Source organism: Zerene cesonia, chromosome 12 (genome assembly GCF_012273895.1).
Source record: "Zerene cesonia ecotype Mississippi chromosome 12, Zerene_cesonia_1.1, whole genome shotgun sequence".
NCBI lineage: Eukaryota > Metazoa > Arthropoda > Insecta > Lepidoptera > Pieridae > Zerene > Zerene cesonia.
The window spans coordinates 248,978-271,612 of record NC_052113.1 but is presented as its reverse complement, the minus strand read 5'-3'; the positions used below and the strand labels follow the sequence as shown (position 1 = coordinate 271,612).

Genomic DNA, 22,635 nt, shown 5'->3' with positions numbered 1-22,635 from the left:
CCGACCCCCGGCCTATCAACCCCTGGCTTATCAACCCCCGGCCTACCGACGCCCGGCCTGTCGACCCCCGGCCTGCCGACCCCCTGTGTGCCGACTCCCGGCCTGTCGGCGTTAGCCGGCAAGTGGCACGGCGGATCCTTATAACAACGGCAACTCCACCTCACCTTATATTAAGGTTAACATACTCGTGTGAGTTAGCTTCGTGTGAACTGAGGCGGTTCGTTTAGTGTTTGCCAGTAGCGCACCTTGCTGGGCTCGGGGGACTACATAATTAGATCCTATGTAAAATTAGACTCGGTTTTATCAGTTGTTTAAAATGAAATCAATATTGCATTGTTCGACGGATAAAAAATAGTTTGACGTTCATTATTTCTCACGTTGCATAGCGTACAGCTTCCTCTGAGCCAGCAATGCGGTAACTATCGTGTTCATGATGACATATACCAAGTTTTTACCAATTTTTATTGAAGCGAAATGTTTTATACACATTTACTTGAATTATATTATCGGTCATCGCATAGAGATGGCGGGCGGCCGGTTACCTGCGCTTTGTTTACTTGTAACGCTGCATTTGCGGAAAGTATATTATTTATTGTGAACGATACAGATTATAAAGTAACATATCTACGTTTTGTAGTGTTACCTGAACTAGGTAGGACTTTTTGACGCGAGATATTCGTAGAAAAGTAAAAAAAAAAGATACAAAAAATATATCTTAATATTAACTAACATGTGAATGTACGTTTATTTACTACGAGAGTTATTGTCGAGTTCATAAGATATAATTATTTATATATAATATATTTCGAGACAAAACTTGATACCTTACGTTTCGAAGTCTGTAGCCGGATTACGAGCAGATCTCACAACGACCAGTATATCTTATATAATAATTTAATATACTTAAACATAGTGTTCACGTAACGTTTAGTTCTTATGTATGAATTAGTTTTACGAATTTATAGTTTAACGCGAATATACGTAAAATGCTTCTTAGGTTCTGTTTTAGATTATTCTGCTTGCCGCTGTTCAAAATTAATTTCACACCATCCACAGCAATTATGGAAGCAACCCATCTCGCTTGCACACTATTTATCCCTCTGTTCGACATGCAGGGAGGAACAGAGACGTGCATATACTGTGTGACTGAGATGACAATAGTCAGCTGGCATTTTTGGTTTTTATTTATAAACAACAACTCTCATATCTATCCCCTTCTAATTTATTCATGAAGTAACTTCAAAACGTTAATTAAAATGAAGAAATGCATAAACTTTAAGATGTGAAAAGTAACATGTAAAAGTTTAAAGAGGTAACGTTTTAAAATATAATAAAAAAAGTGTTAGTAATAATAAATATTGCTGTGGATTGACAAAGTAGACTCGTGTGCCATACGGAGTGCGGGCCGCAGCCCGGGAACGGTCCCATATCTTGTTCAATGTGTTCACGTATACACGTCTGTATAGAGTTAGCTTAGCGTAGCCGTGTAATGTATATAAGAGTATATGCGGGTTGGATGTACTGCAACCCCGAGGAGCCCCCGTTCGGAGCATAATATTTGAAACGGTCGGAGCCCCGCCTCCTGTGTAATGTCTGAGCTCGGCTCGAGGCCGTAGAGTAGTGCGGTGTAGCGGTAAGGACTCGCGCGGTTCAGACGCGTAATTTAGTTTCGTTAACGTCCAATATTGAAAGTATAATAGCGATGCGGGATCATTATATTATTTATTCGAAACTTTATCACCGATCACTAACTCGACCCGAAGAAATGTATATTTAGATATATTTAACTGTTCGTAATTAACATTCCTTAATTTTTGTGTCAAAATTCTATATGTTATGTAACATAATAGTAAGTTTTATTTGGTATATGAATAATATTCAGTATTTGATAAGTATTGTTAAGTTGGTCGGAAGCGGAAGTTACGACGCGGTGCATAATAAGTTGCCATCACTGATCGTTTGATATTTTATTATTTTTCTGTGATAATCAATTTATTTTCAAAAAAAAAATATACGATTCGTGGATACGCCTATAGAACTACTATTCATTATTTAAAAAGAATGATATTTTAAATCGAGTATATTTTATTTGTACTTTTTCATATTGAAGCATTGTATTTAGTTTTGTGAAGGATTTTTTATTGTTTATCAAGATGTCCGTCACTGATTGGGTTTGACAACTCCGCCTATAGTTGATATTACCGGCAATTTATATGAAATTATTTTATTTGTATGCGACGATCGTGCGTTAGCCGTTTACTTTATACTTTAAGAGTAGAATGTTCTACCTCTATACAAATGATAGTTGATGTATATTAAAACTTTTAACAAATTGTGCTTTTTATTTTCCGCCCACACAGTACCTAGAAGAGTAACCAATAATGTGTACAGTTTTTCTACCAGCTTATTTATTATATTACATCACATAGAATTAGATAGAGGAATGTAGATGAGGGTGTCTGTTTAGCAGAGAGATAATCGCTTGACACAGCATTGCAAAATATTTCTAACATGAAAGCCTTCTCGTTTGGCACTAAGTTGCGTTTGTCTAACAAAATTCATAAATTAAAATTTTCCCCGTTTGTCTATCTGTTAAGCTGAATAAATAGCCTTACCTACTAAACCGGTTTTAGTACAATTTGAAATAAGAATAAACTAAGTTTTAGATAAGGTTAAACAAGAAAGAAGTTGCACGGTTATAACGTGATGACAGGAAGGACACGCGAGCGCTCCAGAGGCTACGGAGGAAAGGAAGCTTGTATAAAAGACGTATATGGTTAAAACTTTTTTATTCATGTAAACTTAAAAGTCTGGTATTCTGAACTGTACGAATACAACTACCTCACTAGTCTTAATCAATGATTCTTTACTGGATAATCATTGCTGCATTGATCATTTTGTATTTTTAATTATTTAATTAATTGCTTATCTCATTACTGCAAGGAAATATTATTTATTTAGTGACGAGCAATGAGTTTTTCTGTGGTATATTTATTGATCTATCAACACTTTTTCAACTGCAATAGCGATAATTGAACAATGACAATTTTATCAAAGCAGTAAATGTAATGTTTTATGTAGTAGCAACAGTTAATATCAATCAAGATAAATTAATACTCTGAGAAACGTATTCAAATATATGCAAAAATTCTTTTTACATTAAAAGAAAAGAATTTTTGCATACATGTACTGTTACATGCATTAACAATATATTTCTCTTGAAATTACCCTATCTTTATCGTTGATAATTAATAATGTTAGGTCATTGTAATAAGGTGATTAGGTGGAGTGGAATAAAACACTGAGAAAATATCAACAACTTTAATGTTTGAATATATACAAGAACAATCGTAGTTACAATTATCATCATTAACAATAAGACGCCGCGGCTGCGCCTGCGCCGCGCTATCTCCATTATATATTTATGATTACTTAACGGACCACTGGTGTCATGAATAAGGCAACACGTTTGCTATCCTTCGGAAATTTAACAATTTTCTTAACTACAGTTAAAATTCAAAAGAAACCGAAACGACTGATGACAATTACAGCGCTTGAGCATTGCACTAAATTTATACAACTATAATATAAAACGCTTCGTCCGACCACACGCATCGACTCCGCACATCCCGACATACAGTGTCTGCAGAGACCCAAAACTGAACGCATTCATAACGCAATGTACTTGAGATTTAGACGAGACTACGCGTACAAAACTTAAAAATAATTTCGGTTATACTGATTAAAATAACATTATACACAGCTGGTTACGCGCGCGCCCGAGGCCACGCCACGAAGTCATAATAATAATAATTTACTAACCGCTACATCTCACAGCCCGAACACTAACAGTCTCCTCGTATTTACACGTGTTTACATCTCCGGACACTCTGCGCCTGCGCAAGCATCTCGCTTCGCTCGCTCGCCGGCGCGCAGGTTGAGCGGCTCGGCCGGGCGAGCGCCGGCGGCTCGCCGCTGTGTCGCGACACACCACGCAACGGCTATACAAGGGCGTGTCGCAACACAACACGCAACATTTATATACAGGCGTGTTGCAACACAACATTCGACGCATAATTCCGAGTCATAGCAATAGATTTCATGCCATGATAAAACTGCAACACACTTTCGATAACTACTTATGTATAATGATAATAATATTAGATCACGAAGCTATGTACAGAAGCCGCCGCTCAACTCGGACGCGGCGCGACGAGAAACGATTACATATGCAATATAATAGAGATCATTAAATTCATATATGCGTATTAAATCCTCTGTTAAGCGCTTTACAAGCATCCAACATCACTCTCCGAATTGACGCGCCGCGCGATCCCGCGCAGTCGCGGCGGGACCGCACGGTCTAACTATACATAGGGTCATGTGCCCAGCGGCACAGCGGCACAGCGCGGCGCCACCCGGCACGGCAACACGTGCGATGCTGCACTCGCCAACCCTGACGAAATTAAACTGATTTTATGTTATTTTGTATGTATGAAAGTGTCTGTAGTACGTGAGGGGTGTGATGTATGTGTGAGAGTGTGTGTAGTGGGCGGGGCGTGTGCTGTACGAATGGGTGTTGTTTATGTGTGCGCGCGCGCAATACCTGCGGGCTCAGAGCGAGTCGCGGTGCCACACCCAGGTGCGCTTGGTGTGGTCGAAGCGGTGCGCCAGCCACTGCGCCTGCAGCAGCTCCACGCGGTCCTCGCTCAGGTACAGCGGCTTGCCCCGTCTGCATAGCGAAGACGAATATAGTAAACGGAAGACGAAATTAATCAGAGGAAGGGGAGGGGAACTCACTTGAGGTCGCGGTCTTCCTCGTCGTAGTCGTCGAGGTAGAGGCTGCCCCAGAGACAGGCGCGGCGGCCACGGATGACGATGATGTAGGTGGAGGTGACGACGAGGAAGATGCCCGTGCCGCCGCCGCACTCCATGGCGTGCTGCACCGCCTCGGCCACCTGGTGCTGGCGGCAGCACGGCTGCTTGAGGCACACGAGCGTGCCGCACAGCAGGCACACGGACGCCTCCTTGGGCACGGCGCCGCACTGCAGGCACACGCGCTCGTGGTAGTACGTGAACAGGCGGTCGTACTCGCGCGGCAGCCGCAGCAGCGCCGGGCCCGTCCACACGGCGTGCAGGCCGCGCACCACGCGCCCGATCTGCCGCAGACACGCCTGGGTTAGTCGGATACTCGCGCAACGCTCTCGGGGAGGGCTCGGGAGGGAACGCACCGCCAGCTGGCCGCCCGTGGCGGCCGCGCCCAGCTGGCGCGCCCAGGCGCGCGCGGCGGCGGCGGCGCGCGGCGGCAGCGCGTGCGCGGCGCGGGGCCGGCCCCCGCCCGGCGCCAGCTGCAGGTAGCGCAGCAGCTCGCCGAACTCGCGCGCCGCGTCCGCCGCCAGCGGCAGCTCGCCGCCGTACACGTGCTTGCGCAGCAGCGCCGCGATGCGCAGGTACGGCAGCACCAGCTCCTGCACCTGCGCACACAATATAAATGTAACATTTACTTATGTAATACATATTTCCTTAGACTAATACATAACCACAGTCTATAATATATATAGAAAGTTTCGTCTTTATGAATATGACTCTTCAGTATAGTTACCTCCTCCTCAATCTGATCAAGAGTGATATCCCCACTATTCGCGGGCGCATCGTCATCCAGCAGATGGTCCCCAGCGAGTGCACCCCGTAATAAACGCGCGGCATCCAGTAGACCACCTTCCCCCTCCCCCTCCTCTTCCTCTCTGCACTCCTCCTGCTCATTCGCCAGCAGGCCCGCGAACCTCCCATTAGCCACCAGCTGATTCACGACTTGGTAATACGTAAGCGCGTATAACGCGCGGACTATGCATGTGAAGTGCACTGAAAATTTTTGTTTTTTTAATATGGTTAAAAAAAATATGATACAATTGATATTTATTATATTGATAATTTCTCTACTTTAACCAAATAAATTTTGGTGCATAAACAGAAAACACCATACTGAATGAATTTGAAACAATAAAATTAAAATGACTAAAAAATCCGTAAAAATTTCTTTATTTATTCTTATTGTGTACAAAAAGATAGAAGTTAATGACATATTGGCCACAAAGTAGCACACAAATATGGGGCGCACATCGTACTCATAAAGCTAGTGCGTGGGATGTGCGTGTGCGTACTCACGTATATCGAGGTGCGGCGTCTCGTCGGGCGCCAGCAGCAGCATGTGCAGCAGCAGCGCGGTGGGGTCGCGCAGCAGCAGCGGCACGGGGCGGCGCGCGGCGGGCGCGGGCGCGGGCGGGCCGGCCTGCGCCCCCGCGCCCTCGCCGCCCTCCGCGCCCTCCGCGCTCGGCACCAGCGCGCGCCACGTGGCCGCCACGCCCAGCGCCGCGCCCGCCACCACCAGCGCGCGCGCGTGCGCCCCCGCCACCGACAGCAACGGCACTGCAACGTCAATATTACCATTTTTGTTTGCTTATTCATCGGTTACTTAACATTTTACATTTACTGCTGTCGTCCATTCATATATATGGGCACAGGTCTAATTCGTTCGTCTTGAAACTAGAACAATAATCGATTTAGTAAGTTGTTGAATGTCATTGAATTGAAAGGAACTCAGAGGATAGGTGACGGGTCGCACGCACCGATGCAGTCGTCGCGCGGCTTGTAGCGCGGCGCGCGGTTGGGCGGCGGCGCGACGAGGCGGCCGCCGCGCTGCACCAGCTCACACTCCAGGTTGGTGCGCACGAGCGACGCCACGAACGTGAAGATGGCGGCCGGCGACGAGCCGTAGCGCTGCCGCAGCTTGCCGCCCGCCATCGCCGTCATGTCGCCCATCGCCTTGCCCATCGCCTCCGACAGCTGCGACTTGACCTGCGAGCCGCAAGCGGATGTGTTAAAGCTTCTCAACAATAGTGCTATGGGGGGGGCGAGGTTGCGACGGCACTGACCGGCGGCGCGACGTCCCGCTCGAGCATGGCGCGCACGTGCGCGGCCAGCGCGGCGAAGGGCGGCGCGGGGGCGGGCGGCGCGGGGGGCGCGCGCGGGGGCGGCGGGGGCGGCGGCGGCGCGCGCGGCAGCACGCTGTTGGCGAGCTGGCGGCACAGCGGGCACAGGAACTCGCCGCGCTCCACGTGCAGGTTGGGCGGGCGCGGCGCGGCCAGCGCGCGCAGGTAGGCGCGCAGGCAGCGCAGGTGCACGTGGTGGCCGCACGACTGCGCCGCCACGCCGCCCTCCCAGCCGACGCTCACGCTGAGCACCCACGACTCCTGGTCGAAGTGCTGGTGCAGGTCGTCGTGCAGGCGGTAGTGGTGCGCGGCCGCGGTGGCGTACTGCTGCGCCGCCAGCCGCGCGCGCTCGCCCTCCGACAGCGCCAGCACGCCCTCGCCCGTGCCCGCGCGCCGCCGGTGCCCCAGCACTGACGTCGACTGCGCGTGCGCAAACATACACACATTAGCCAAAATTAGACTTCAAAATAAACATCAATTTTACGTCGTGGTCATATGATATGTATCGCATCGAATTATTCATATTATTACTGGTGATCAACAATGGGTCGAAAATAATCCATTATTTATTGATCACAGATTAATGACTTCGCATTAATATAACAATACTAAATCATCTGTTGTTCAATAGTACAGAAAAACATCGTCAACCTCATCATCACTTTGATGCAATTTATTATCTAGATTATTAAAATGCAAATGTCAACCACAAAGTAGTCACTAAACGTATTTTGATGAAATTTGGCAATATTATAACTTATGTAGGTACCAGATTTCCACATACGCTATAGTATATGCGTATATGTGAGAGTGAGGGTGAGAGTGAGAGTGAGAGGGTGTCGGAGGTCACCTGCAGCAGCACGACGAGGCCGATGGGGTCGTGCAGCGCGGCGGGCGCGGTGGTGTTGCAGATGACGCAGTCGTAGTCGCGCGCCACGGGCTCCTCGTCCCACTCCATGTGCTCGCCCTCCAGCTGGCGCACGGCCGACAGGAACTGCGCCTGCTTGCGCGCGAACTCGCGCATGAGCGCCGCCTGCCGCTCGCGCGCGCGCCGCGACCGCTCCTCCTTCTCGCGCCGCTCCCTGCGACCCGACACACACACACACCCGCTAAAGCGTTTTTATTTGTCCTCTCGCCATCCGCGATATCACTATTATATCTACTTTCAACGTGGACTACGTATGTGTATGTTTAATTCTTAACAATGAAGACATTTTGCAATGAGAGTCCACTTATAGTAATATAGTCAATACGTAATATGAGAAAAAAAGTATACAGTAAATAAACTGGGTGTTCCCCAAGGGTGCACACAAGGGCCCAAATACGTACCTGGCTCGCTGCTCCGCCTGCCGCTCGCGCTGGTTGGGCCACATGGTGCGGCGCACCTGCTGGATGGCGTCCGCGCAGCGTGAATCCAGCGCCGCCAGCTTGTGCAGCACTTGTCCGATAAAATGTGGTCCGTCACCTAATCAATATCACATATTTCGTTGTTTATTCAAACTAAATTTTTTTATCTCCATGAGCGATATCACTTTTCGTCTCCTTATTGAAATAGTAACAAATTGAAAAACTATAATTTATTATAAAACAAATTCCTACAAAATCATGACCTTATATTAACTTCTTTTTCTATTCAAACACACAGTACCTACATATAATTTGACGCTTTTATATAGACTACATTTGTGTCTATTGCTTTCCTGTGGTAATCACGGCATAGGTTAGGGGATCTCACCGATGGGCTCCTGCGAGGCGGGCGGCGGCTCGTCCAGCGAGAACGAGTCGAGGCGGCCCGACAGCTGCGAGTGCAGCTTCAGCAGCAGCGAGATGATAGACTCGTTCACCGGGATCTGCTCCTCTGCCTGAGAGTGTAACTGCACCTGTAATGCAATTTACATAATGTTCATTAATATGGCAATAGCAGAGAAATATTTCTTGTTTTATCAACTGTGAATTTCGGAAAATTTGAACTCACAGAATTGATGGCCAAAAAGTGTCTCTCTGCATGGCAATGTGCCAAGTAATTTAATTCTCTAATACTAAATTCTGATTATGTGTGTGTACCTGCGTGTTGGAGGTGTGCGAAGTGTGCGAGGTGTGCGAGGTGTGCGGGGAGTGCGGGGAGTGCGCCGAGTGCGCGGCGAGCGGCGCGCCCAGCTCCAGCGGCGCGGGCAGCGCGCGCGGCACGTCCATGTCCCACTCTAGCTCTGGAACATTATTTATTGATATATCATTATCTCAATGTGGCGACTGAATGCGTATTCTATATAATTTAGAGATAAATTATAAAAAGGTTCAATTAAATCTTCTTATGTTGTTTTCGTCATTTTTGGTTACTTTAATTGGAGCAACGTAAGCCATATAATTCTAATAAATTACATCTCCCCCCAACTTCTCCCAACTAAACTCGCCACCCGCGGCTGAGGCCGCAGCTCAAAGCTAGACAGACGCACCTCTGGCGTGGCGCGCGGGCAGCGCCAGCGACATGGCGCCGTCCATGTCAGCGTCGGCGTCGGCGTCGGCGCCGCCCCCCTGCACCACGAGTGCGCCGCTCTCGCCGCCCTCGCCCCCCTCGCCGCTCTGCTCGCGACAGACAATACATTCATTAATAGAAGTATGACAGCTTCTTAGCTTATCTAATTAAATAAAAAGGATTTGTTTAAACGCGCTATTCTGAATACATTATTTCAAAAATGATTCCGCCATTGGATATATACGTTATCTATGAGTACTATAAGAGGTATATGTACTGCTGCCGAACAGTTAGCAATGGATAAAAATTGTTACCTCTAAGGCTCTAATCTCGGGCGCGTCTCCGCCCGCGTCAGATTGATCGTCTGGCACCGAGTTGTTGCGGACCATCTGATAAACGGATTATTATTTAATTACATTATTACGGATAATAATACCAATAAATAAACGCAGTGCATCGAAAGTTACAGAAAAGAAATCACATTTGCCAAAATCTAGACACTAATACTCAGATTTATGTAATACTTCAACGTCCTTTGTTTTTGATACATATTACAAAATTTGGATATCCGATATATAAAGAGAAATAGGTGTATAGTTCGGTGTAAGTGTGCGTGCGTGTGTCCGTGTGTATGCGGGCAGGCGCGCTTGTGTGCTACCTGCATGGGCTGCGGCACGGCGAGCGCGGTAGAGGCCACTTTGCTGCCCGCTTCACCCTCGCCCTCACCCACCTCAGCCCCCTCCCATTCTGGCTCGCCTGCCGACAGAGAAGGTACACACTTATTAGTTATGCTTCTGTTTAATTTTACAATCCTGATTACATATGGAGCACTTTTAATGACACTTGCCAAGGTACTCTAGTACTTTTTTTAACAAATAGTCTTAATTTTAGGAAACTTGGGGCTATTGTGTCATTATTTTTGATTGTGATTCTAGAAATGTTATTTAGGGTTACGGTTCCAAAGTTCAAACGAACCAAAATAATAAAAATTCACCCCAATAACCGAATAATGGTTACAGTTTGTCCAATGCCTAGGCTATTTCTTAGGTGCCCATAATTTTCAATCTGCATGGGCTAGATTTATTTTCAGATTTTTTTCAAGATGGTTACAATTAATCCTGTTCTCTTAGTGTTAAGGGGCATGAAAAACAGACGAAGGTCGACTCTCAGACTTACTCGATACGGATAAAAAATTAAGAGTAAGATAACAAGACACAAAAAAAAAAAAAAATTGAAAGTGATTTATTAGCGATTCGTTAGAGACGCGAAGGAGATAGAGTGTAGCGTGATACTGACTGTCGGAGTGGTAGGGCTGCGGGTAGAGCTGCTTGGCGGCGTGCAGCGGCGGCACGTGCGCGACCAGCGTGCGCGCGTTGCTGCACACGGAGCCGCCGGGGAAGGCGGCCAGCAGCGGCGCGCCGCCCACGCAGCCCGCGCCCGCGCCGCGCCGCGCCGCGCCGCGCGACACGCACACCGACCGCTGCGCGCACGCCCGTCGCAGATTTTTAATTACTACTTTATCAGGTTACCATGATACTTTCATAAACAGCCTCTAACTAATATTTTACTTGCAACTTCACCCACGTACACCTGATACATGGTATCACATTATAGTGTGATTTTCATTCTTTGTTACTCTGTTTTTGATGGAGAACAAATGACTTGATAGTTGTGGTTCAGTAGTTTAAACAGAGTTTCGTATTTCCTTTTTCATCTTTAACTTATTGATTGAACAATTTATAAATTTTTCAATTTGTCTAACTTATATTAATTATACAAAATTACACATGCATACACATCTTCAAAAACATAAATTTCTTCTTGTATTATATACTTACAGTCTTATTTGTGATTAGAGCCTGCATCAGGTTTTTTTTTAAGAATATTTTAGATGGAAATTTTTTAACATTCGCACTATGAATTATCATTTAAATGTGCTTTAACTTTTTATGGTTAAGACCACTACATTTTAAACATTTATAAATAGCTCAGTCTGTACATATACCTAATCGTATCGACACTTTTTTAAGAATGTGTGGGAAGAAGCTGGTACTTATCTAAACGGAGAATTTTTATTCAGTTAAATTTAAATGAATTCCATTTACACATTTTCTTTTAATTCAGTCCACAAAGGAAAATAAATAATTATATTATATTATTATGATCAGCGGGTGAGGTATGCTGGGTGTGTGTGTGCGGTGGGGGGCGCGCACTCACGTCGGTGGGCGGCAGCGCCAGGTGCAGGTCGGCGGCGACGTCGAGCAGGTAGACGGCGAGCGCCAGCACGTGGTCGGGCGGCGCCGCAGCACCCCCCGCGCCGCCGTCGCGCCGCCGCACGCCGCGGTGCAGCACCGCCAGCAGCGCCGCGTGCAGCACGCCTGCGCACACGCACCGTTACTGCACATGCCACTGGGCGAGCCCCTCCCCGGTGGCCCACTCGCTTACCGGAGGCGCAGATCTGGCGCGGGTCGCCGCTGAGCTCGACGTGGGGCGGCGCCCGCGCGGGGCGCAGCGGCGGCCACAGGCTGCCCGTCGCCGCGCCCGCCGCGCCCGCCGCGCCGCCCTCCGCCTTGCGCTTCTCCGCCACGCTGCGGGCCGTGCACGACTCGGTTAGTGTGTAAATCATTACGCAGAGCGCGATAGGCGCGTCAGCAGGGAGACGGGGCACTCACTAGGCGGCGAAGCGGTCCATGGAGGCGTGGAAGTCGCGGCGGTGCACGGCGCGGCGCAGCACGTGCAGCGGGTCGTAGTAGCGCTCCCACACCACGGGCCGCGGCACGAACAGCCCCTGCTCCAGCGCCTCCGAGCCCTTCGGCGGCGCGCGGTACACCGACAGCTGTACGCGGAACATAGACATACGTTTTAGACATATAACATAAATCTCTCCCACTATGTGTCCCCTATGATGATATAAGACAAGTGGCCGGAGTAATGTGGAATAGAGTAGCTCAAGACAGATTAGAATGGAAACGGTTGGAGGAGGCATTTCCCGATTGGCATTTTTGTGTTGTTTTGAGATGCCGATTTTGTGATTGTAGATACACTTCGGTTAATATTTTGTTAGTTTGTAACTGTTTACTTTTTCACTATGTATGTTAAGATTATCTGCTGCGATTATAAGATTATCTGCTGAATAAAAGGCTATATTATATTATTTTATATTATATATGTGTCCCCTGCGTGTGTGCGCGTGTGTGTGTGCGTGTGTGCGTGTGTGCGTGTGTGCGCGTGTGCGCGGGCACCTCGCTGAGCACCGCCTCGAAGTTGCGCGTGTGCGCGTTGCCGGAGCGCTCGGGCATGAGCTCGAGCAGCTGCGAGTGCGTCTTGTCGCCGGCGGCCAGCAGCGTGGCCACCTCCACGCGCGACTGCAGCACCTCGTCGTTGCCTGCAAGTCGGTGCCATGTTACACACCCGCTCTGCAAGCTCCACTTCATTTTATTTTATTTTTTTTTTATGTCATAGCGGGCAACTGAGCTGGTGGTTCGCCTGATGGTAAGCGATCACCACCGCCCATGAACATTCGCAAAGGTTGGGCCTCTGCGAATGCGCTGCCCGCTCTTTTGGGGTAATGGAAAAGGAATGGATTAACGACTGGAAAGAAGGAATGGACTGGGATGGGTGAGGAAAAGGAAACGGGCCTCCGGCTCCCCCACTCACCGTACGAAACACAGTGGCATGCCACTATTTCACGCCGGTTTTCTGTGGGGGATTGGTACTTCCCCGGTGCGAGCTGGCCCAATTCGTGCCGAAGCGTGCTCGACTCCCACAATAAAAATGTGTCTCATATACTAATCAAAGAAAAAGTCCCATAGACGACTACGTGAATTTCTCTTTGACTACGCGGTCGAATCCGCGAGCGGAAAACTGATACGTAGTACTTTAAAAACCAGCAACGTGTTGCGGCATTGATAGCCCTGCACTCACCGAGGTTGGTCCTGGAGCTGACGAGTATGGCGAGGAAGGTGAGCAGCCCCTCTACCATGGCGTCCTGCTCCGCGGCCTGCGCCGGCGACATCGGCGTCATGCTGAGCCACTCCCGCACTCCGAACCTGCAACGAATGTTGTGTTTGCGTGATTTTTTATGTACGCTTCTTCATCAGTTTTTAAACGGTTTATAAGTTGTGATGATCCCATCAAAATATAAAACAGAAACGTGCAGTTTTCATTATTATTTGAAAAATAAAAAAATCCCTACATGATAAATCTAATTGCAACTAGCTATAACCAAGGAAACTGAGTTGTAACAAAAACCGGGTTTTAATTGTCACGTATATACTAATTTACAATCTATATGAAATATAATTTAAGTCATAATGTTAAGGGGAACTAAGAGTTACATTACGCATACATACAAAGCGCAAAAAATGTTATAAAGACACAACACAATAGTTCCGTGTGAAACAGGAGCCAGCGGCAGCGGCAGTTACTCGTACAGCGCCAAGTACATACGTTATCATAATTCGCAGAAGTTTTAAGTGTATAGGACAATTCATCATTTTATACATAATAAGGTTTGTCTGCATCGCTTTTAACTCTGACGATTTTTGTAAAATATGTGTTAAATAGTGTACAGTCTTACGAGGAAACTTTTGTATTTTTGTATGTTTGTAACGTTTTAATGCAAAAAGTGCTGGACCGATTTCGAAATTTCTTTCAACATTGGAAAGCTGCAACTTCACTTAGTGACATAGGCTATATATGTACCATAGACAAAGAATCTAATAATATATATTGCAATGCCTTAATATACTATACGTATGTATATATGTTATGCCTTCATTTCATGGCACTTATAATATTACCTACGGCATAAGTTGTGACGTTATAGAAATAAATAGTGTATGGTCACTTGAATATTTGTATAAAAGTAGGTTTTATAAAAGTTAGGGCGTCAGTGGAAATAAGTCTTCTTTTATTGTATACAATAGTATTGTATAAAAAAAAAACAATTAAAATTTAGACACCGTATTATCAGCATCGATTCGAATTAATGAAAACACGAAGAGTACTCTCTAATTACCGTTCGACGACTGTCCACGAATGACCCCGATGTGTGTGCGAGTGTGTGCTTGTGTGTGCTTGTGTGTGCTTGCTACTCACGTGTCTATGCACATGTCCATGAACTGGTCGGCGGGCAGGTGCGCGGCGCAGATCTGCAGCCAGTATATGTCCATGTCGACCATCGAGTTGCAGAAGTTCGCCTGGATGTACGTCATCGCCTGCCCCTTGATCTGCAGCCCGTTGCGCACCCACACGCCCGCCAGGATCTCGTAGAACAGGCTCTATTGGGGGGGGAAGGCAAAGCGACTCTCATATCACATCGCAATAAACACAACAGCATCATTAAAAGATGCACGCACGAGAACAGACATTAAAAAGAAAGCCTGCCTTCTCTTCGCTTCCAGCCTCAGTCCCTATTTATGCTTAGTTCTGTAAATCTAAACAATTAACTATCAAATCTATTGAACTAATGACTTTAACGCGCGGGCAAAAGCGAGTTCTTTCTAAAGACAAAAATTCATTCACGAGTCTAGGTATGGCGTTTACAGTATTATGAAAAGATATATTATGGATATATTTGAGAGACCTTACGATTGTATTAAAGAATATAAAATGAAAAATTATATCCGTGAAATGCCGTCAATGCCGTAACCGTCACAAGAACCACGGGATAGTTCTATGGCATTATTATTGTTTAAGTGAAAAATTTTGGATAGTATATTCATATAATTCGAGACCTTTCAGCAGGGCCTGTTTCATTGTGTACTACTGTTTCTTTGGGAAATAAATAAATATTATTTTTATTAAATATAAATGTAAATTATTGAAGTAATTGTCATAACAGCAACTGCAGAGTTACTTATCGATCTATTTGAGCTTTCAAAAGCGCTTCTAAAAGAAGTCTAGTTGAATAAATAAATGTTTTGAGTTTGATTTAAAGCACATGTGCTGAGCGCGTACAACAATTCCTTACTACACGGAATGTTAAGTGACTTTCTACTATGCTTTTATTATGCGGGTGCAAGACAAGAAATTATCTGATCACAAAACTAAATCTATCACAATGTATGGCATTTGAGTATGAGAGGAACATTTATTAGCGTAGGACGCTGCGACACTATGTTAGAATGTAAGTATATATCAATGAGTAACGTAGCTAAAACACAAAACCTCATTTAATTTAATACAAAAAATTCCGGGAAACTCTCTGGATAAACAGATCTGCGTAATATGCATAATAGACAATTCAATGACTTCTCTTATTTTATTCATTTACCTATATCATACGTATAGATCAAAAAACAACAATAATTTTTAACGAAAACATTAATCTTTTATAATTATATGTAATCAACGTAGGTACTTAATATCAGTCCATAGACAAACAACCCCAAAACAAATAAATCACTTGACCTAATTTATGAAATTGAACTGATACAGAAATGGATTTTTGTATCATAAATCGATTCATAATTATTATTGACTTGAGGACATCGAGTATACCGAATAGGATAATTGTCTTTTCTTTGTCCCTAACACGCAATATTTGTATAATAATTAGAATATCATTAAAACACGAGTCGAACTCTTTGGTGAAGACGATAAATAAGTAATAAAGCACACATCTGTTCGCCTCCCATATCACACCGACATAAAATTCCTGCGTACAAAAAATTCAGAAGGGACGACAAAAAGCTTTTGTTGATGATTTGTTAATAAAGTGGAGAGTTTCGTAAATGTTGCCAGATGTTCGGAATTACCACAAAACTGCATAATTAGTGAGCTAACTTAATCATGACGGTATATATTTTTCTTCGTATATTATTGATTAAAACATGTCTCATCTACCTTTCGCTTTCAATATTGATTTAGATATATTTATAGGGTACCCACAGTTTACAGCACATAATATACCGGTTTTACAAGTTCGTTATACAGCACTGCGTGTCACAACTGTCTGGAATTATTGTTGTATCTTAAGCCTATTTTGTGCCGAAATATGCAATATATCTTAAGTTAATGTAATAGTGAGAATCAAGTGTGTTGTGCGGCGTGCACATTACGTATTGTGAGGTGTTCACCCTGGTGCGTCTGGTTGGCGTGCGTCACCGCGGCAACAGCTTGCCTCAACCAGTGAGAGGCCGACCGTCGCCATGTCCGGTCGCGTGCGAGTGCTCTTGGCTCTCATCACCGTGACGTGCACGCACGCGCTTATCGACGAGGCGGTCGATGTGATCCTTCTGAGTAAACAGATTGGCGAGGAGGTCCTCAACTCCTGGGATGTCATCGGCAAACCGTTCAACGCCTCCGGTGGCGTTGAATTGCCGTTCATTCGCAGAAGAGAAAGGCAGGTATTGGAGCGCTTGTCCGAGATAACGCGAGCTATTCGGAAATTGGAGTTGCAAGTGGATAGGAGTTCGGTAGTCGCTACGCTGCTAGCTAAGAGCGTGGGTAAAGGGGCCCGGCTCGAACTGAGGCTACACGAAATGGCCGATTTGCTGAGTCGCGTGGACTCAGCCAACCGGATGATGCGGGACTACGTGAAGTTACAGCAAGAGCTGGAGAGGCGAACGCTTGAGGACTTTGCAGACTGGTGCGTGTCGCATGACCGGGGCGCTTTGCCGGGCCTTATGGAGAGGATCCACGCCTTGATTGTGCCACCGTATAAACACCTGTTTGCGCGCGGGTTAATGGACCTCATTGTGGACGATTTAGAGGTTTGTATGACTGTCACCTTCAATTAAGTTATCGTATTATTCGTCCTTTCGGTGTTGAATACAATGAAAAACATCACAAGTGCCATTTGAACTTTGACACTGCAAGTTATCATTCTGGTCAAAGTTTTGCTTAGCAATCGATGAGTAAAACAACAAATACAACAACCTTCATATCGCAAGCATTTAATGCGTCATAGAGTTAAGGAAATAAGATGCTTTTAAGCTTAAACAGGTAGATATATCAAACATATAAAACATTCATAGAATCAACGGTTATTATTGATTATTTTGATATTATATTAGATAGTACACATTACAGAGATAGTATTATTCGCAAACGATCATTTTACCGTTGCCTGAGCACAGAGGGGATGTTTACTGCGAATGAAGAATATCTCTCTCTGAATGTATCGTACTTGAATTCAAATGAAACATATTTGGCATAACGGGCATTCGGTGTGAAACATGACATTCCACCAGCACATTGTGTTGCACCCGTTTATTGACTGACGGATCAATTGTGCATCCGCTATTCAGGCTCCTTTATTCGCTGTTGACAACTCGACTCGCTGGATCATTGCTTATTTTACAGATAAACGTACAGCCGAAACGTTTACCCGTTTGAACATTCGGTTTATTTATTTAACAATAGTAAAAGTGGGTGAACGCTACGACAGCATCGCGGTCATTATACTCGTTCATTATCACTGGTTTCAAGGAAGCTTATTGAAATCTCGTAACGCTCGCCGATTTATTCTACAGTTTTCGCATTTGTATTATTATGTAGGTGTATGATGTTGACATATTCGTAAAATTATTATAATATTATTTTCTTTTGGACAATTTGTACGGTACTTTATGATTAACTTTATTACAAAACTGATAAATAAAAAATACCGGTATTTTAGAGATAAAGTATGTTATTCGAAACAATGTTTATTTATCTAGTATTCATTTTTATTTTACCTAACAATTTAGTGAAAAACATGCTATTACTGAATAACTATATAAAGTTTATGGATACCGGTTATAGGTTTGTAATTTTCTAAGTTTTTGAGAGAAAGTTGTTAGTTGTTAAGTCATTAGATGCTTACTTTTTATCAACCGTAGTTTGTTTGTTGATGGCAAATAAAAAAAATATGAGATAATAAGTTGCTACGTTTATCTGGATACGTAATGTTATATTCTGACTAGTATGTATTGACAAAATATATATACGTATACATAACGGAAACATTCGTAATCTAACTTAAATATACGACATTAAACTCGCTACATCGAGAGTGAAACCGCGCTGCGCACCCGGCCAACGGGTTTAACCAAAGCCTATGGAAGTTACGTTCCATCACACATTCCGTCCACACTGAACTATATTTAAGGCACCATAAAAACACTATAAACATACGCATTAGAGCCGTATTATCCTGAACGTTTTAGTCACATAATGGTATTTTACGAGGCTTTTTTCGTTTCGGGGTCGAGCGCTGATTAACTCGTATGGATCACTGTACGTCTGCCAAGGAAACCGTTATTATGTGAGTCATTGAGCCCGCTGTCACGCGGCTGATTGTTTTTAATAAAACGCGAATAAAACGTACACACGCCTATTGCCCGTTGTCAGGGTTTATTAAATAGTCACTATTGTGCTTAAAGGCCGTTATTTTAAATAGTTATACTATGTAACTGTAGCTTTGCTTTGTTATACGAACGGCGACAATAAGACATGTTCAATTCATATAAATGTTTGCTAATTCGCCAACATGCATGTTTGTTTTGTGTTAATAGTGCAGTATGATTTAATAGATGTTCATCATCATCAGCCCATATATGTTCCCACTGCTGGGACACAGGCCTCCTATGAGGGTTCAGGCCATAATCCACCACGCTGGCCAAGTGCGGGTTGGCAGATGTCACATGTCGTCGAACTTTTGATTCTCGGACATGCCGGTTTCCTCACGATGTTTTCCTTCACCGTTTTAAGCAGTGGTGATGTTATCTACTTGCGCAGATAAATTGAAAAATCAATTTATTTCTTGCACGCTCGCCCAGTCTAGAACCCCGACTTATCGATTTTGAAGTCCGAGGTTCTCACCACTGCTGTAATAACTGCTGTAAATACCTAATAAATGTTATTATACATATAAATCTTCCTCTTGAATCACTCTATCAATAAAAAAACCCATCAAAATCCGTTGCGTTGTTTTAATAATTTAAGCATACATAGGGTCAGAGAAAGCGACTTTGAAACATACTATGTAGTGATATTATCATTATTGATACGTAATATATTAAAAAATATATATAAGTTCCAAATTCACGAGCAATAAAGTTTCGCAACAGAGTGATCGAAGTGGACGAGTGCGAAATGATAAATTTTGCTATTTTGAATATCGCGATACGATGAGTCAGCGGGGTCACTTGCCGCGGTGTGATAAACCAGCGCTGTGCCGGAAGCCCACGCCATATAGTGGACCGTAAATTTTTTTATTCTCTTTATGAACAACTAACTAGAACACCCGCGAATTTTTCTACGTTATTTTTTACCGAACGCAAGCTTCATTATTGTTTTATTTAAACAAAATTAAAAAACAGAACAATTTTTTTCAATATAAATTATATCGATAGTGAGATATCAATTATTTTATAGTTATTAACTTTATAAGGAAACATAGAAATAACTACGCACGTAATATTGTAATAATGCCGTGTATTTGCGTGACGTTAACGAATCAGCTCGTAGCAGATAGGGCATGGTCGACAGAAGGTCAAACAATGTTCACCCACAATTACGCGAGAGATACGTGGCCGTTCTATTTTATTAAATTTTACTCTTCTAACACAGCACATGAGACTCTAGATCCAGCCGAGACTGTCATGTACTACATAATGTATAAATCTACAAGTTTATTATTCGCAATGCGTCGTTTTCTAATAGATATGAGTGATTAAAGAGGAAATTTTATACATAAACATCTATACATACATAAACATCTATACTTCTTTGAATTTAACGCGTGCGAAGTCGCGGACACAAAAGCTACCTATAATCTAAGCATGAACGACCCCCACCCGCTATCATCAATGAGTTTAAGCTATAATGTCCACCAAACAATCCAATCACTTCGGTTAGATTTTTTTTTGAATTAATAACTATGGGCTGTACACAACATAATACAACACACACAAAGAAGCATAACAAAGACACCGATACAAAATAAATGAGCACCTACAATCGAGACAAACTTATCTCTCACATTGTTTGCATGTAAACAATGATTGTTTTCCGATCGACGTTTGCGGATCGCATAATTATGCTACCAAATTGAAAAGCACTGTAACACAAGGAGACGTGTAGCTGCACGCGGCCTCCTTGCGTGTTCGTGTGTGTTCGTGTGTGTGTGCGTGTGTGTGCGTGCGCGAGGGGTGCGGTGGAGCGCTCGGGAGAGGATACGTTCATTTAAATCAATTAACGATGCACTTTTCGTGAGTCGTAAAATATATTTGTGTACTCCCCAGTATCGATGTCATTTATACGTACGTAGTATTATACAAAATACATGGTTGAATCATTTAGCTAATCAGTATGCATGTAAAAAGCACGTACTTATAAAATAAAAAAAAAACACTATCAATTTTATTTGCACGTAGGTATGATATCATATTCCGATGTGAGAAAGAATATAACAAACGTTCGTTTGAAAACAAACCTTTAACCAAACTGAATATCATATTACAATGATAAGTGCTATCAAAGGATTCCTAGAAGGCGGTTATTGAAATCGCTGCATCAGTTATACGCCGAATTACTACTGTATACATACATACACATATGAACACATAAACGCTTCACACGCATAGTCGAGCGATAGTTTCGCGGATGTTATGGAAAAAATAAAATAACCTTTATATGTATTTATTGTACCGGTACCTACACGTTTCCTTTTACAGCACACTTGTATGATTACTCGACATCTATAAAGTTTTAACTGATACTTGATTCAATATGAGTATTAAAAACAGACTCTATAATTGAATCAGGTTGAATACGTATCCCATGTTGATTCTCAAATTGTTTATTCGAAATTTCTAATTCCATCGCTCAACCAAAGAGTAAATCCCGATTTTTGCATCGATATTTTCAAACACAAACTCAATCGTAAAACACTATCCTTAGAAAACCTCATAAATACAACCCAAAGTAATATACGAAAATGCATTTCAGGTATCGATGATTCGAAACGCCTCCTCTGCGCATTGTTTATTTCTATTGTGGTTAAGCCATAAACAAATAATAAAAGGGAGAAGCCCCTGCACGCGCCAGCCCTCCATACGCATCCCACTATACAACACACACACACATTCGCATACATATACACAATAGAATCCATCATGACATATTGTGCCGCGACGTCTCACGTCAGCTGATACACGAATTAAAGGAAACACGCACTCCTGTCACTGCAATATCGACCTTATTGCAACGCGTTTGGAGTTGTATGGATTGCAAATTGTCTTGAGCAGAGGTAACCGTATTAACATATGCAACACAGTGATGTGTAATTGTGGTATCGATACGGATCATTTTTAGACAAAAAAAAAGTTGTCTTCCAAAATGTCAACTGACGCTAGTACACAGTCGTGCCGAATTTTATATATAATTTATGAAATGTTAATATTTTTAACCATTTAGAATGTAAATTCATTTAAAGTATAACATATGATATTTTTTTGCAGTCGCTTAGTGTTTATTTAAGCAAAAACACTTATCCTACATTTATCAAGAAACTCGCAAAATCGTGCAATCGAAATGATATTAAGTCAAGGTTAAAGTGGATATAAAAAATATCGTATCGTCACGCGCCATTTATTTTCAGTTAATGCGAATATAATCAAAATTTGCCTGCAAACCGAGTATTCGATTGGTAACCGAGTATTCAGTAAATATTGCGCGGCAAATCATCGACTCGCGTACATCACTAGAGGAACCCCACTCGCGACCGGCCGTCCCCTCTCGTCCGCCCGCGCCAGTGCGTTACGAACCGTGCGTAGCGTGAGACGTTTCAGTGTAGTGTAAAGTATGAAAATTGCGGCGCTGTTTGCGCTGCTGGCCGTCGCCAGCGCGGGCGACCCCACGGCGGTAGATTCCGTGAGATCCAAGTTGTACGCGCTAGAGCAGCAGCTGTGGAGGAACGTAACGGATCCGGAATGGGCGCAGGCCGGTTTGGGCGGTGACATCGAGCTAACAAAGGCTTTTGTGGCGTTCGACGAGCTAGTCGCGGGCGTTCCGCGGCCGCCGCGGCCGCCGCTGGACTCGTGGCTGTGGATCAAGGCCGTGGAGCGGCTGCAGATCATCGACGGGTTCTACAAGAGCTTCGTGGAGTTCGTGCACCGGCAGAGCAAGCCGGGCGCGGTGCCGGCGCCGCTGCGCGAGTGGCTCGACCTGGCGGAGAGCGTG

The 22,635-nt window shown here is 44.1% G+C and overlaps 3 protein-coding genes and 1 long non-coding RNA gene across 5 annotated transcripts in view; 2 read left to right on the top strand and 2 right to left on the bottom strand.

Moving 5' to 3' along the window:
• LOC119830904 (forkhead box protein J2-like) overlaps positions 1-4,367 on the top strand; it is an 8,261-nt gene extending 3,894 nt beyond the window's left edge. The window contains exon 7 of the mRNA XM_038354093.1: positions 4,286-4,367. Within this exon, the coding sequence (XP_038210021.1) occupies positions 4,286-4,367 (82 nt within the window). The remainder of the gene's footprint in view (positions 1-4,285) is intronic.
• LOC119830766 (E3 ubiquitin-protein ligase Ubr3) overlaps positions 3,307-22,635 on the bottom strand; it is a 47,925-nt gene continuing 28,596 nt past the window's right edge. Inside the window, 22 exon segments of the mRNA XM_038353900.1 lie at positions 3,307-4,456; positions 4,607-4,732; positions 4,801-5,159; positions 5,232-5,474; positions 5,603-5,862; positions 6,166-6,426; positions 6,627-6,855; positions 6,933-7,409; positions 7,840-8,071; positions 8,319-8,454; positions 8,725-8,869; positions 9,054-9,196; positions 9,443-9,569; positions 9,777-9,851; positions 10,121-10,218; positions 10,759-10,942; positions 11,680-11,840; positions 11,908-12,050; positions 12,135-12,298; positions 12,705-12,847; positions 13,387-13,511; positions 14,563-14,744. Of these exon segments, the coding sequence (XP_038209828.1) occupies positions 4,615-4,732; positions 4,801-5,159; positions 5,232-5,474; positions 5,603-5,862; positions 6,166-6,426; positions 6,627-6,855; positions 6,933-7,409; positions 7,840-8,071; positions 8,319-8,454; positions 8,725-8,869; positions 9,054-9,196; positions 9,443-9,569; positions 9,777-9,851; positions 10,121-10,218; positions 10,759-10,942; positions 11,680-11,840; positions 11,908-12,050; positions 12,135-12,298; positions 12,705-12,847; positions 13,387-13,511; positions 14,563-14,744 (4,005 nt within the window). The 3' untranslated portion in view covers positions 3,307-4,456; positions 4,607-4,614.
• Positions 16,583-22,635, top strand: part of LOC119830767 — a 13,327-nt gene continuing 7,274 nt past the window's right edge. For both annotated transcript variants that reach the window (XM_038353902.1, XM_038353901.1), the window contains exon 1: positions 16,583-17,180. In XM_038353902.1, the coding sequence (XP_038209830.1) occupies positions 16,617-17,180 (564 nt within the window). In that variant the 5' untranslated portion in view covers positions 16,583-16,616. The remainder of the gene's footprint in view (positions 17,181-22,635) is intronic.
• Positions 22,207-22,635, bottom strand: part of LOC119830769 — a 1,575-nt gene continuing 1,146 nt past the window's right edge. The window contains exon 2 of the long non-coding RNA XR_005287863.1: positions 22,207-22,620. This is a non-coding gene — a long non-coding RNA (uncharacterized LOC119830769). The remainder of the gene's footprint in view (positions 22,621-22,635) is intronic.